The sequence below is a fragment of the Netta rufina genome (genome assembly GCF_964035555.1).
Source record: "Netta rufina genome assembly, chromosome: 3".
NCBI classification, from domain to species: domain Eukaryota; kingdom Metazoa; phylum Chordata; class Aves; order Anseriformes; family Anatidae; genus Netta; species Netta rufina.
The window spans coordinates 41,993,736-42,009,085 of record NC_140125.1 but is presented as its reverse complement, the minus strand read 5'-3'; the positions used below and the strand labels follow the sequence as shown (position 1 = coordinate 42,009,085).

General features: G+C 40.8%; 1 protein-coding gene across 1 annotated transcript in view; it reads left to right on the top strand.

Annotated features, from left to right (window-relative positions):
- Positions 1–9,899: 9,899 nt before the first annotated feature.
- MTA3 (metastasis associated 1 family member 3) overlaps positions 9,900–15,350 on the top strand; it is a gene marked incomplete at its 3' end in the record, with an annotated part of 142,239 nt that continues 136,788 nt past the window's right edge. Inside the window, exons 1-3 of the mRNA XM_084285052.1 lie at positions 9,900–9,998; positions 11,683–11,750; positions 13,671–13,764. Coding sequence (XP_084141178.1) covers positions 9,971–9,998; positions 11,683–11,750; positions 13,671–13,764 — 190 coding nt within the window. The 5' untranslated portion in view covers positions 9,900–9,970. The remainder of the gene's footprint in view (positions 9,999–11,682; positions 11,751–13,670; positions 13,765–15,350) is intronic.

Here is a 15,350-nt window from a genome sequence, read left to right as displayed (position 1 = left end):
TCTATTAAGTTCACTATTCCAGTGACTTAACATAATGTGGAAAATACTCAGCACTGACAAACATGTAATCAGATTGTCTACTTGTGCTGTTGATTGTTTTTTTTAATTATTATTTACAGTCTCTTGCACTTTGTTCCCCAAAGGAGCAATCCTTAAAGTCAACGAGGAAGATAAGCTGGTGGAGCTGCTATTCCTATCGCCGAGCTTCTTGCCAAGTTTGTGGGAGGTGGTCCAGCATCCCCCTTCCTGAGCCTTGGGGAGATCTGGCAGTCCTGCTACTGCCCTGTCCTCTCTGGGTGCAGAGCAGGCAGATATGGCCTTCCCTCCGTGCAGTTGTGCTCTACAGGTTCAGCCCAACACAGGATGGTGTAATCACACACCCATGTTCCTGTGCCTTCCCCAGGACTGGGATTCATGTGGATTAACTTGATGGCATCAGTAGAGTTATTTTGAATTTAAAGTGGTACGACTGAGGGCTAATCACAGCCCAGTATTTGTGAGTCTCTATAGACAAATAAAATAATACATTTTCATCGCTAATAGTGATGGTCTGTCTAGTACTCCAATATTCAATGTATTTGAGTAATTTTTTATCATGCAGTAACAAATTCCATTCAAAGGAATGTGCATTGTAAAAAAATGTGACCACTTAGGTCAACTGGCTCAAGAGACTGCTATTTTGAGTAACAGAACAATTAGTTCTCATAGACAAGTTGCTTGGTACAGTTGTTTGCAGGCATTTGATTCTTTGTGTACTTTGTTAACACAAAAGCAATCCTCTCTGTTTCCTACAACCAGAGAAATAATTCTGTAGCAAAAAAGAAAATAGTGCAGGATGAATTTCAGCCTAGCATGAACTTTCCATGCCAGGTTATAAACCTTGGAATAGAGGCTTCTAATGGAAAGAGCGATGGAGAAAATTTTAGAGTTATGAATGGTGACGTGATGGGTTCTCTGTGCCCAGAAGTCTTGCACTGAGAGGGGATTGCAAGACTGGTGTGCCTGAAATAGCAACACTACCTTTTGCTGTTCAGAACAGCAGACTTCAACAGAAAGTGAATACTTAGATTTAATACTCAATTCCAGGAAGATCATGAAAAAGTCTAGTTACTTCTGTTCTCTTTGGTAGGGAAATAATTTTTACAGTGTGATAGGTTTCCCAGTATTTTTAGGAAACAGCTCAAAGCTGAACAATGAAGTTCTTGAACTGTGCATTACCTTCGGAAACGTATCTGAATTTGCTAAGAAATGGTAGAGTAGGAAATACTGCTTTCATTCCTTGTGCTACTTCACTATAGAAACCTGCAGGTGAATAGGGAAGCTGCTCAGCAGCACAGTTTGTTCCATTAAAAAAAAAAAAAAAAAAAAAAAAGAGAGAGAGAGACTTAAATTGTAAGTTGATACTTTTTTCTTTTTGCATTTGGGTGTATGAGGGAAAATGGCAGATACAAAGCCTTTCAAAAATGTCTGGTCACCTTTAAATCACAATTGCTATTGAGCAGAGCTTCTCTTAAAGTTTCAGGGGTAGAAATTACATAAACTTAACGTATTCTGTGCTTTATAGATTTTATTAAGCTTGCTAAAGAGTTGTGGTGAAATCTCATATTTAGTAGTGTAAACTCCATGGCATCCGGGTGCCATCCTATGGGAGGCAACACTACACCCCTGCACAAACGCCTTCTCCTGCTTCCCCCATCATAAGAAATCATGATGCTATATTCAGTCGTTTGTTATTTTCTTTTCTAAACAGAAAAGGTTGATAGCCAAACACATGACTTGTGTTCAGCATAAAATATTCATCAAACAATCATAAATAACCTTCCCCATCACAAAATGTAGGGAAACCACCAAAAGAGAACTCAATCAAAACATGCAATCTTCTTAAAATATTCATTAAAAATGTCATATTCTGAAAGGCTTGACAGCCACTATGGCTAGGATATTTTTATTGAAATTTCCCCCTCCCTGTTGTGGTATAGTATTTTGAACTATTTTCATGGAGAACACTGTAGGGAACTGCTGTTATGAATAATTATTACAAGAAAACCTCTACAGTACTCTGCAGCCCTGCAAAGTTGGAGGGCCTTCTACCTGCATTTCCTGTTACGCATCTTCAATGGACATTCATGAAAGCAGATGGTGTTCAGCACCTGGTAGAACTGAGACCTACTGGGATGGTTTTGGGTGCTGACCATGGCTTATTCACAAACCCAGCCAGTCCTCAAAGTAAGTCTTCATTTGGGAAGACGACCAGAACTCCTGGAAGCAGATCTGAGCAATGTGCATGAGCAGGCCTCTTCTGTCTCAGACTATACGTGATTTAGCAGCATGAGCTGTGTTTGTCTTCTCTCTGATGTCTTCTGGGCATTTTGTGTACACAGATGTTTGTACTTTGACCTCACTGCTAAGCTGGTACTCATATAAAATTCAGGAATTGGCTTCAGTTAAAATAGTCACGAAAAACTTACTGCTTTGGTGCCTTTTTTTTTTTTCTTTTTTTTTTCTTTTTTTTTTTTTTGTGTGTGTGTGTGTGTATGTTTGCTTGTTTTCTTCTCTCCATAAGTGTTAATATGCATTAGTTTAAAAACTTTTACAGATTCCTCAATGGAATATAGCTGCGTCAGTATAAAAGGGGTTATTCCAGTGTAGCTTATTCTTGAATTTACAAGCACGAGAAAGCCAACGCACCATAATGCATGTGAACTAAAAGCTCTTTCTTTCTGTTGTGTGTTTGTTGGTTGGTTTGTTTTGTTTGCTTGTTTTTAAGAACTTCTGAGTTCTGTCCCAGCGTGGTACTGGCAGCATAGAGTGTTTTCAGAGCTCCATTGCAGAGATACTGGATCAAGGAATCTAGGTTATTTCAAAGAGCATTATATAAAAGATACTTCTTTGGTCGTATTCTTCCAGAAGAGCAAGAATTTGTGATTTCCCCGAGCAATTCTCTTCATTGCAAATTCCCTGTTTGAGAGTAGTTGGCTGGATAACTTTGAGGAAGACAGAGGAATGGAAACATTCAATTTTGGCTCTGTGTGTATGTTAGTCTCAGCTATATGCTGTATTTTTATGTCCCAGTGGAGCTTTGTAAGGAGAAAAAGACTTATGTACCTTTTTTTTTTTTTTTTTTTTTTTTTTTTTTTTTAATTTGAACTATAAATTGTAAGAGCAGCTTGTTTTTAAGCACATAAAATATTCCTTTCTCTTCTGGACAATATTGTAGAATATTAAAACTCAGATATTTTCAGGCTGTTAATCTTGGGTATCTAGATTTTATGGATTTCCATTCCTAGCAGTAACTGTAACCCAAGCTGTGGAGCTTGAAGAGCAGTTAAAAGCTCATCTGATAAATGAACCCAAAGTTTAGAGAGCGGAAAATCTTCAGTTTGCCAGGGAGAAGAGTAAAACTTGACGTATTGAGTATGGGCATGGTAGAGCTATCAGGAAGTAGTATTGGCATCTGTCTTCCATAAAGAGAAAAGAGACCTAACTGCAATAGTTGGGGGAATTTTTACTGGATGGGGATGCTTCAGAGGGAGGGCACTTGTTCAGTTATTCTGTTTGTGCCTATTTGGCACAAATCTGACTCTTCTTGTGCCTGCTTGGAGCAAGCAGGGAACTATTACTGCAGAACTTGCAGGATGTGTGAGTTGGTATCACATCCAAATTACACTCCTCATTATACTCCCGTTTATGAAATATGTAAGATCTCCTGGAACAGGGTTTTCAAACTGTTTGTTTCTTCTTGCCAGGCATAACACATAGCTGATTTAAAACAAATAAACAGAAAAAGTCTGCCAGCTTTGCAGCTAGAGAGCTTCTCGTAGACAATCCTTCTGCAATATTTCTATGTCATCACCTCATGCCTGGTGTGGTGACCTGAGCCATCTGCAGCTATCTGGCGACCTAAGGGGGCATTATGTGATCTTTCCTCTGATCCTGAGAGAATGAATGCTGCGTGTTTCACTGACTTCAGCCAGGTATGTGATTGTCTCCAGATGAAAGACCCAGCTTCTCCTAAAAGCGACCACTGATGCTTTCCAAAATAACGGCATTGCTGCACTGCTCGGGAGCGCTGCTCTTCTCCTTGTCAGAGTGCACATTGATTGCAGAAGCAAGTCAGGGAGTCAGCAGCCTGCTAATCAGGCGGGCAAACTGACCTCCTCTGTGGCACTGCCTATTTTTAGAAACAAAGGTCACTTGAAAACAAAGTGAAATTTGCTACGTATAAGCAGGCATGATTCCACTGATTGAGGAGGAAAGTGTGCACCAGTGATAAATGTGTCCCTGAAATCCACCCAACTGTCTCTTATACCAACAGAGCAGTGAGCAATTGTCAGGTCACTATGCTGACCTGCATGAAGAAATTATTCTGATTTTTCAAAGCTAAAAATAAAAGCAGTACTGAAAATTTTAGGTTAAACCCTTCCATAATGGAAACACAAGGCATTGGTTAGAGGCATGGTAAGGCACGAAGAGGCCTTCTGTACCCTTGATCAATAAGTTGCACTTGGGTGTTACTTGTCTGTAATCATTGGATCCCCAGAAAAACTGAGCTGAACAGATGCCAAGGCCTTGACTTAAATTAATTCTGCTCAGATGAATGTACTGTACTCTACTTAAATCTGTGTCATTAAGCACCTTTGACAGCTTTTTAGCAGGTGTTTAGCACAAAAAATAGATCAATTGAGGGAAGGGGAGAGAGGAAGAGTAAATCCAGTGTGGTGTGTTTAATCTCTATCTGGTACAATTATGGTTAAGGCCAAAATGGCTTAATGTAGGAGTGCTGCAGATGAATGCATTCAACGTGCTTCCAGCTGCTCTGATTATCAGCTTCTCTTACGTCAAAAATAAGGTACACATTAGTCTCATCTTAGTTCTAATGAAGTCAACCACAAAACTCACATTGAATTTACAAGGGGCAAGATGTGAACCTATGTATTCTAGCAAACAAAATGAGTTACAAGACTGAATCCTAGAGCTCTAGGCTTTTTCTCCATTAGGATGTGAACTGCAAAATACATTGGCAGATGTAATAAAAGCTCTGGGTGAACATATATATATATATATATATATATATATATATATATACACTTTTTTTTTTTTCTGATTACTGAATAAGATCTTTACTCTGTTACTGAGTTAATTAGCAAAACTGTGAGAGTTATGCTTGTGGAGTGAAAGAAGTGCATTTCTTCAACATATAGTCTTTAATAGTAGTTTCTTACAGATTAATAATAAAGCCTACTTTACAGTCCTTCCCTCAAAATGGTAGCAATATTTCCTTTTGTGATAGAATGGTTTTCATTAAAGCACATGCAGTCAGAACAAGAAGGCAGTTACATATCAGTCCAGGTCTGATTTATTTTGCAGAAAATGTCCTTAATTCAATTGTATGATTTATGGGAAATAAAATTATATATTGGTTCAAAGCAGTGCCATATGGTAGGCTATAGCATCCATCCACATAATTGTATGATACTTATTGAAAAACCATTACCAAATATCTCTTTTTCAATACCCACTCAAAAATATCTTGTTGCCAACATAAGCACTGCTTTTATTCACACATTGATTTAGTGGCATTCTTACAACTTTAAGATTTGGATTGAACATCTAAATCTTCAGTCTACTGATAATTCAGCAATTAACTTTAAGCTATTGTTTAAATCATATTTAATGAAAATAGTGACATTGTATTTAGCTAACAGTCTCTTGAGAGATCTGATTCACAGAGTCGATAAAAAACATTATTTCTGATGCCAAGAGAAGATGATTTTCTTTTGTGAGAGGGTGGATTTTTTTATTATTATTATTTTTTTTTTTGCTGATTTATAAAAAGGCTGAAGCATCCATTACAGATTGCACCTAGTTAGTTCTTCAGTAGAGGTAGCTAAAATTTTCTGTTGCTTATGATAATAAACAGTGAATTTTATATTCCAGTAAATTAAATTAGAGAATCTTACACAATGCCTTTTATACAATGGACGTTATCTAAGGCTTTTATAAACATAATCATGAGTATCAAAATGGAAAAATGTATTTCTCTGGTGACTAAATAAGTGATAGCAATAAGAATTCTGTTTTTGCTAGAAATTCATTAATGAGCTTTTGCAAGCTACAATGTGTCTTCGCATTAGTGGAAAAAAAAAAGTGAATGTACTTAAGCCTGTCTGATGGATTTACACCCATACTAACTGGCATGTTCGTTCATGCTAAGTAAAAGTGACTTTGTATATTCTACATATTATTTTTGATTCAAATATGACAAGTCTGTGAACTACCTAAGTCCTCTGTGGCAATGAGTTACTCTCAGTATAAGTAGGAGTTTAGGCTGATGAGAAATCTTGTAAGGTTCTTTATATTTTTTAACTCTTTGAATAGGTTTCAAGCATACAGTCTGCTTACCCATTGTAGCAAAGTCTTACTAACAAGGCAGCCACATTCCCTTAGCATGAACTCATAAACCCTCTGCTTAATGTTTCCTCTGTTGTCAGATCACTCATGCCAAAAAGAAATGCTCGGCTGAAGCACTTTGAGTTAGGCCATGTAAGGGTGGCCCAAGGATGGGAAACCCTAAATGACATTTCCTTTCTGTTGCATCAGCATGAAGACGTGTCTCCGTGAAAGGTCTACAGGGACCTGAGCACCTTTTATTATGGTACAAGCAACTCTTCAACGTTTTTGTTGATTTCAGTATGGTGCTTCTACCTTTGAGTGCCAAAAATAGTCCAGTCTTAAACACGCTCCTATCAACATATTTTACTTTAGACATCTGAACTGTCAGTTTTATTTAGTAGGCAGATTTATCTTCAGCACTGATGTTTTCTGCAAGCAAGTTTTGTGCGTGTTTGTGTTCTGCAAGCGAGTTTTGCATGTGTTTGTGTTTTTCCTCTGTTTTGCTGTTTGGGCTTTTTTTTTTAAGATTTGTAGAGAAGATATTGGACAGGATCCCTCAAAATTAAACTCTTGAGACCCAAAACAGGATACAAGGACAGCACAAGACAGCTCTAAGGAGAGTTTCCCTGTGCTGCCACTTTCTGAAATGATAAGGTTCTCAGAGCCTTTTGAAAATCTAGTCTTGGCTCTGCAATACTGGGAAGAGAACATCGGAGTAAGGCATTTTTGTGTCTGATGGAACAACCCTTGAGAATTTGTCCTGAAACCTCAGAGCTTGTGTGAGCAGCCAGAGTTCTGCCAGTGGCTGAAAACAACTTTTGGTTTCTGTAAAGCTACAGGGAGGTGAAATGAAAACTCATGAATAAAATTCTCTGATACTACATTACCATTCCCTTTATCCATTCAAATCCACGTGTGAGAAAGAAGCTTTAAATTGCGTGAGAAGAAAAAGTGATTTTTTATGCTATCTCTAATGAAACAAACAAACAAAAACCAACCTATCTAATCATTACATTTTTAAAATACAGCAAGAAAATTGTACAGCTCCAGTCAGTTTACCAGGTATTTAACGTATATGATTTAGATCCACCTGCTGCAGCTAAAGGAAAAAAGCCAACAGAGAGTGTGTGGCCTGGACAAGGCAAGGGACACTGTTCCAGTAAGGAGACAGAACAGAGTTCCTGCTCTGTGTTTAAAAATGGTCCCTTACACCCTACTCTGGTTTTCTTGGTTATTTATTTATTTATTTGTTAACTCTGATCACTTCCTTTGAACATCTTTGCTTTTCTGGACCCGTAAACTGGATGAAAAGGACTTCCTCAGCTGAAGGACAGCACAGGTGTGGGGAGGGATGATGGGCTGCATAGGATGGCACAACCAAAAAAAAGTCATCAAATGAGGTTGTTGGGTAAACTGTGTCTCTAATAGGCATAATCTATTCTGTAACGTTGACTGCAGTTACCACAGAACTGTGGTTTCTTTTGAACAACACAAATAATTCCATAATTTGTAGCAGAGTGCAGTTTACTTACCAGGTTATGACAAAGCTCTTATATGTTTGTTTTTTTTTCCTCAGCAATGTTGTGGTTGAAACGAGGGCATTTAAATTTTCCATCATATTTAATTTAGAAAAATGAAGATGTTTACACAGTTTTATTTTTTCCCATTCCATGCACTGAGATAGCACAGGAAATAAACTGTATGCAAGTGTTTGTATACATTGCACCAAAGTAAAATACACCGAGTCCAGCAGCCTGGTACCCAAGCACAGCTAGATGCGTCTCCACCCTCCTCAGCTTGCAGCAGTGACTTTGAACTACTCACAGACAGCAGCAGAACACCAGGCAATATCAGGTTTGTGCAGTCTGTGACTGTACGAGCTGCATTAGTGTGAATAATCAGGCCCAGGGTCTGAGTACTAAGGTATATAAATGACATTATTTATCTCGGCTGTTATGCATGCTGTAAATAAAGTTTTATCTTGCTGTTTTCAGGACGTCAACCTGGAGGAGCAGCTTGGGACTCCTAGGCTGTTTACTCATGGGTTTTGAAAAGAAAATACTGTATCTCCAGGAGTTGTCTTCCTTATTTATAAGCCGTGCCTTCAGATCATGGAAGGGAGAGTCTGTTTCTATTGAAATGCACTCCTTGCTGGAGGAGGGCACATTGTAAGCTTCAAAGTGTGGGAAATTCCTCTAGTGTCACACTGCGGGCTTGAGCTGAGGGAAAGTGCTTGGAGACATTTTGTTTAATAGATAATGACTGGGACAAGCCAGTTATTTGAATTAACCGTTCTCTCACCTTCAAAGTTTAACCTCTGTTTCATTAATGAAGCAGTAAACCACAAGAGTAAAAATAACACAGCACATAACTCCTAGCTATTTTTATTTAGGTCCCTGGTAAGGTGGTGTTATTGTGCCTGGAAATAACCAGCTGGATAGAGCTGCTACTTTCCAAGTTTCTGTGGGCATTTTTTCAGCTCCCACAGAAGTACTCGTTGGGAGACAATTTCAGCTCCCACAGATGTTCACACAGGAGACAAAATAAAGGGAGATTTCAGATTTTTCCTTCCAAGGCATGCATGTGCTGCTGTTTGTTAAAAAAGATGAACTTGCTGTGAGTTTAGTATGCTAGTTCCCTGTCTTTCAGGCTTTCGGTACTGGGTTGTGTTGTTCAGTACATTTCAGGGATTTCAGTACTGGGTTGCCTGTTAGACACGAAGCAGTGACTTAGGAAGTTACAAGTGCACTAAAAGTGGAAGAAACCTTACTCTGCCTGTCACTTGCAGGGGGAAATGGAGGGGAGGATGTGATCACTTGAAACGCCGGGGCAGCTCACTCGCTGTTGGGTGAACACCTTTCCTGGTAGCTCCGGGTGCAGTGAAATCTTAGCTTGGCTCAAGATACGTGAACAAAACAGGTAATAAATCACCACCATCCTTAGGAAAATGGCAAAAAGCCTTTCCCTTTGAAGGACGCATGCCGGAGCAGCACCAAGTTGTTGGCGAACGATACAGATTGCACTCGATGGCGCAGGCTGCGCACAAACAGAAGGAATCGGCTTGGCCTGGCACCGACACCGCTGCTTTTTGAGGCATCGGACGAGTGGCGAGCCGCCTCCCGGGGGATGCTCCCTGCTGCCCGCCGCCTGCAGGGGGGGGGGGGGGGGCACCCAACAAAGCGGCCAACAGGTGCTGCGCGCTCACACGTGCGGGGCCGAGGAGCTCACAACTTCTCCCGCAGCGCCTCAGCCAGCTCGGGGGGGGGGGGGACACAAAGAGCCGGCCGGGGGGCGGCACAAAGCGTGCCGCGGGGACAAAGCGGGGCCGCCCCACCTGCGGCCGGCCCCGAGAGGGGACCCCAAGGGCCGGGAAGGGGGGCGTTCATTAACCCCTTCCCCACCGGGCGGCTCCGGAAGCGGCCGCCCCGGCCCTGCGCTGCCTCCCGTGCCAGGGCGGGGAAGGGGTGGCGCCGGGTGGGGGCGACGCGGGGCGGGGGGGCCGCGGGAGCCGCTCCCTCCTCGCCCAGCCCGGCCCGGCGGCGGCGGCAGGAGGAGGAGGAGGGCGCAGAGCGCAGACATGGCGGCCAACATGTACCGAGTGGGAGGTAGGTGGGGAGCGGGCAGCGCCCGCACGGCGCCCGAGGTGGCTCGGAGAGGGGGGCGGCCACCATCTTGTGTGTGTCCCCCCCACCCCCCCCCCCCGAGCCAGGAGCCTCGGCCCCGAGCCGGGCGCCCAGGCCCGGGCAGGGGGAGGCGGCCGGGGCCGGCGGGGAGGGAAGGAGGGAGGGAGGCAGCGAGGGGCCGGGCAGCGCCGCCCTCCGCGGGGACGCCGCCACCTTCCTGCTCCCCACCCGCACCCCCGGGCCCGGCCAGGGGCAGCCCCGGGAGAAGGGGTCGGGACCCCCGGCCCCGCCGCTGCGGCCTGGCCGGGCCCGTCCTGGCCGCGCTGCCCCGCGGGGAGCGCCTGGGCGCCGCCTGCTGCGGGCACAGCCCGGCCGGGCCTCGCCGCGGCTCCCCGGGGCCGAATCAAGCCGCGCCCGGGCGGCCGCGGGGGTGGGGGGCTGTCAGCTCGGCCGGCCTGTGCCCGCTGGGGGACGGCTGGGAGCCGCGTGTGGGTGTGGAAGAGCAGCGGTCAGTTTCCAGCCCTGCAACCTGCTGAAACTGAACCGGGTAACTTTCCCCAGGCGCCGGGTGGAGGGGACGTGGCGCCGCGCCAGGTGCAGGGGTTCAGGTGCACCGCGCGAGTTGGCTCCTGCTGCTGCTGCTCTGCAGGGCGAGGGAAGGAGGCAGCCCGGCAGGGGATGGGGGCTGTGAGCCCGAGGCGCTCCCAGCATCTGCTCCCAGGCGTGCTGGGGGTACACGCGTCGCCCATCTGCACACCCCATCATTAGGGCGCTTAGGTTGTAATCCCATCAGCCTTTACTCATCAAAGTAATCCTTATCGGAGTGGTGCTGTCGAAATCTTGGTAGGGTTTGCTTCTTAGGTCATCAAGTCCCAATTTCTTCATTTAATCTTAATAAGCAGTTACAAACCATATCCAGAGATCTTACTCTTCCTTTGGTGCTAATTGAGATACCTGAGGCTCCGTTCCACTGCAATGTAGCGTCAAAGCATTGCATCTTATACCTTCTTATGGTCCCCTGCCATTTTTTTTAAATAAAATTCGCAAGATGCATGGTACAAAAGTCAAGTATTGAGCGGAGAGGAGTACGGTTGGCATTTAATGGTTACTTTTTCATTTGACGAAAACAAGTTTTGAGGAAAACTATTGAAGGAAATGTGTTGCGTGTCAATTTTTTGTTTGTATGTTAAATGGCAGTAGCTTTCAGGATGTGAGCGAATTTCCATAAAGTCTATGAAAATATTTCTATTCTAATGATCCTGTAAGAGATCTTGGCACAGAAGAACCCCACTACCCTCATGACTTGAGGATCTGTTACTGCTTAATATAGTTTGCGTGTTACTGAGCAGAGATGGCAACAAAGCAAGTATCACGAAATGTACATTACTTATTTGGACATCTGTACTACCACAGCATGTAATAATAAAGGTGTGGTAGCGTGTGTCACGGAAGTATTATTTCCATAATCTAGAAACTCACCAAAGCACTCCATTCTTAAATTTCCCGTGGTTACAGAATGGTTGAGGATGGAAGGGACCCGTGGAGGTCATCTGGAGGTCACCCTAACTTTAGGAAAAAAAAACACAAACTTTGCACTAAAGCATATATGTATTTAGTTACATGATTTTTGAAATAATACAGCATCTTTCATTTTTTTTCATTGCAGATTATGTTTATTTTGAAAATTCCTCCAGCAATCCATATCTCATTAGGCGAATTGAAGAGCTTAACAAGGTATGCAAGTATCCTAAGGTTCCTGCTTAGCCTCTGACAGACTTGTTGCGCTTTTCCAAGACTGACAATCATTTGCCTTCCATCAGATTTCTGTTGGTAGAATTTTCTGAATGTTTTTTTACTTCCTTGAGATTTCTTATGTATTTGTTTATGTTTTGCTTACTGAAATACTGCTGTGTGATACATTGTAATTCTGCCCTGTTATCTAAGGAAACACCCAGTTTATTATTCCTGGTGAACAGGAGTACCTTGCTGTAAAAAAAAAATCCAAGGCAATCCTGTGGATGATTGAGGAAGTTAGAAAATTCAGTTTTTTATATGGTGATGATACTGAGTCTATCTGGAGTGACAGTGATCATGTAACATGTTTAGATGTAGAGCTTAGGGATATGGTTTAGTGGAGGGCTGTTAGCGTTAGGTTGGAGGTTGGACTCGATGACCTTGAGGTCTCTTCCAACCTAGAAAATTCTGTGATTCTGTGATTCTGTGATTCTCCTCCTGGACATATGCACAAAGAGCAAGTGGGTGTCCGTGAGACTTTTCAGTGATCCGATAACAATACACAGCTTCTGTGGATTTTTATTGCATTGCTTATTGGTAGTTTTGAATGAAGGACAGCTTTCTGAATAGAAATTGAGACTGTATTCTATATTTACCCTAAGTGCATTGTAATATAGCATGTGTGGAGCCTTCTCAGTGTACCATTTTGGGGAAAACACAAATATTTCTCAGTTTTCTTACTACCAAGACGTTTAAAAAAAAAAAAAAATGCTTTTCTTTATTTGACTGTTCAGTTGAGCAGTATTTTATCTTACTGGTAAATTGTGCCAAAAGTTAATGACAGAAATGTTTATCATGATGTCATAAATGATATTTTTTTGTGTGTGTGTGGTTAGAAAATAAGTTATAAATAGCTGAACTGTAAAAATTCATCTTATTAATGGGACACAACACTGTGTCATGCCAGACACGAACCACATTGCTTGCTAGTGCTGTCCAACACTACATCAACTCTGTACATGGCAAATCATTTTGGATTTAGTAGAAACAATATTTTTTTATATACAGTAATTGAAGTGATTCCAATTATGTTCTGAATGTAACATTTATTGTCTTTAATCTGCATTGTTATAACTTAATCTTGCTTGTGGGTGGTAGAGCAGAGTCATATATTGACTTCTTGGGGGGAGAGGTTTCTAAGATACAATCCAGTTACCTTACTTGTGAATTGAGTGCCATTCCTATGTTAAAGGTATATACAATGAAATGATTTGGTTGTCACTATATTGGAGATAAGATGCTTTCTTTTTTGATAAGAAAATTAAAACATGACACTTCTTGGTGCCACATCTTGAGTTTAACAACTTGAGGTAATTAACTTTTTATGATTTATAACAAGAAAGGTAGTGCAATTCTTTAAATATTAGTAGACTCTCTACAATATCATGGTAGAATGTGATCACTGCTATGAGTCATGAAAACAACTGCAAACTAAATTGCTGTTTTACTTTGTAAGTTGGTGAATTTTCAAATAAACCATGTTCTATTAAACGTGGTTCTGGAAAGAAATGTTAGAGTGCTTTGAAATCGTGTCAGTCTAAAATTGAGTTGTAAAAAAGTCTTTACAAGGCTCTGGTATTTCTTGAGGATTCTTATGTTAACAGGATAGTGGCATTACATCTCCCAGTAACTGATCAATATATAAAATCTTACGAGTAAATAACTATAATCATTGCTGTAATTTGATGTGAAATTGATTAGCCCGTGTCAGGATGCTCATACTTGAGTAATTTTGATTTCAGTCTAGCTGTTCATGTAGGAACTACTAATAAGAGGAAAAATTACAAGTAGAGGATGTGTAATTTATATTACTCAGCTGGGCAGGGATGCGTTCTGACTCAATTTATCTTTTTATTGTAGACTGCTAATGGAAACGTGGAAGCAAAAGTGGTGTGTTTTTACAGGAGAAGAGATATTTCCAACAGCCTCATAATGCTTGCAGATAAACATGCTAGTAAGTAGACTGTATGGGGCATCTTTTCTTTCTATCACAGGCTGTTCAGTTTTTCTCAATTACTTCAAATTACATTTCTTTGGCAAGAGGAATATTTATTTATATATATTAGGCATTAATTAATAACCAGTTAGATGCTGAGGATTATCTGATACTGGCCCTGCTCCTAACAGATGCTTCTGGGACTTCTAAACTGTGTTAAAATGATTGAAAATCTGCATTTGAATACTTCTCTTTCTTTCCTTTTTTTTTTTTTTTAATTTCATTTTATTTTATTTTTTTTTTTTTTAAGAAATATAGCCATATACACTCGGTTAATATCAGAAGTAAGTCTTGGCTGTAAGTCAATTAAGCTTCAGAGCATTCATAAGAGCTTGATTTGACTCAGGATAGTAATAAACAATTGTATAAAAGACATTTTGTAAAGACTAAAGTGTATCCCAGAGACTGACAGTCAGTGCACATCGTAAAATAGCCGTTAGCATTTAAAGTAACTAAATATTATTCAGTAAAATATCATCGTGTTTTTTCAGAAAAGCAACGAAGGGGTGGTAACAGGGAAAAAGTCCCATTTTTGTTATGTACTTAACTGCCTTTGGTAGCTACTGTTTGGTCAACAATTGAAATGCTGTGCTTTTCTGTAATAATAGAACCAAAAACTCTGAAGGCAAAAACAGAATCAGTGAGAAAATAAATATTTACAAAATGTTGAAACCTTGTTTGTAAGTAACTGCAAACTTTGTAAATAACCGAAGTGTTAAAATGTTAACATCCACTAAATTTACCATGCATATTGTAAATAACAGTTTGTTTATAAAATACTTTAAATAAGTATTACGGGGTTTATAAGTCTCTGTGGTTTGCAATTTACCAGGATGTGTCTCTTTAAAATCATTATCTAGCATCATGTTTTGTGTACAGATAAATTATGGTATAATAGGACTCTTAAGAAAATACCTTACAACATCTTTAAGGTCAAATTCTGATAATGTTACTAATGTGAGTATCCGTGGTGAAGAGAAACAGCCAGTTTTTACCTTTTAATCTTTTAACCAGTTTTTACCTTTTGTTGGTCTTAAAGAATTGGGGGTGATTTGAGTATGTGGCGTGAAGAAGTACAAGCTTGTTTTTAAAGCAAGGAGAAATAACATGTACAGAATGTGATAATTTATTTTAGAATGCCATTGTCTAAACATAGTGCAGTAGAAGATATATCTTGTTTATGTTCTAAGGAGATGTTTGTTTGTTTGTATGTTTGTTTGTTTTTTCATCTAGTTGCATATACTTTTGAATTTTTGATGACCTGTTTATGGTATTGTGCCCCCAGATTCATTGTGGTCTTTTGAGTTCTTCTCAAACACCTTTAATTTTTGTTGTTGTTGTCTTCTGTCTTTAAAAAAGGAGTGTCATTTCTGTGGGTATCATTCAATCTGAAATAGTGAAAAAGATCTTTCTAATTCTCCTGTGAGCTTTAGATTGGTGTTTTGTCAGCGCTTCAGTAGAAAGGACTTGTTGATGGTCTGTTGCACTTTCATTGCAGTATTCTAGCACTTCAGTGTCAGTAGAAACACCATGGAGTCCTCTGT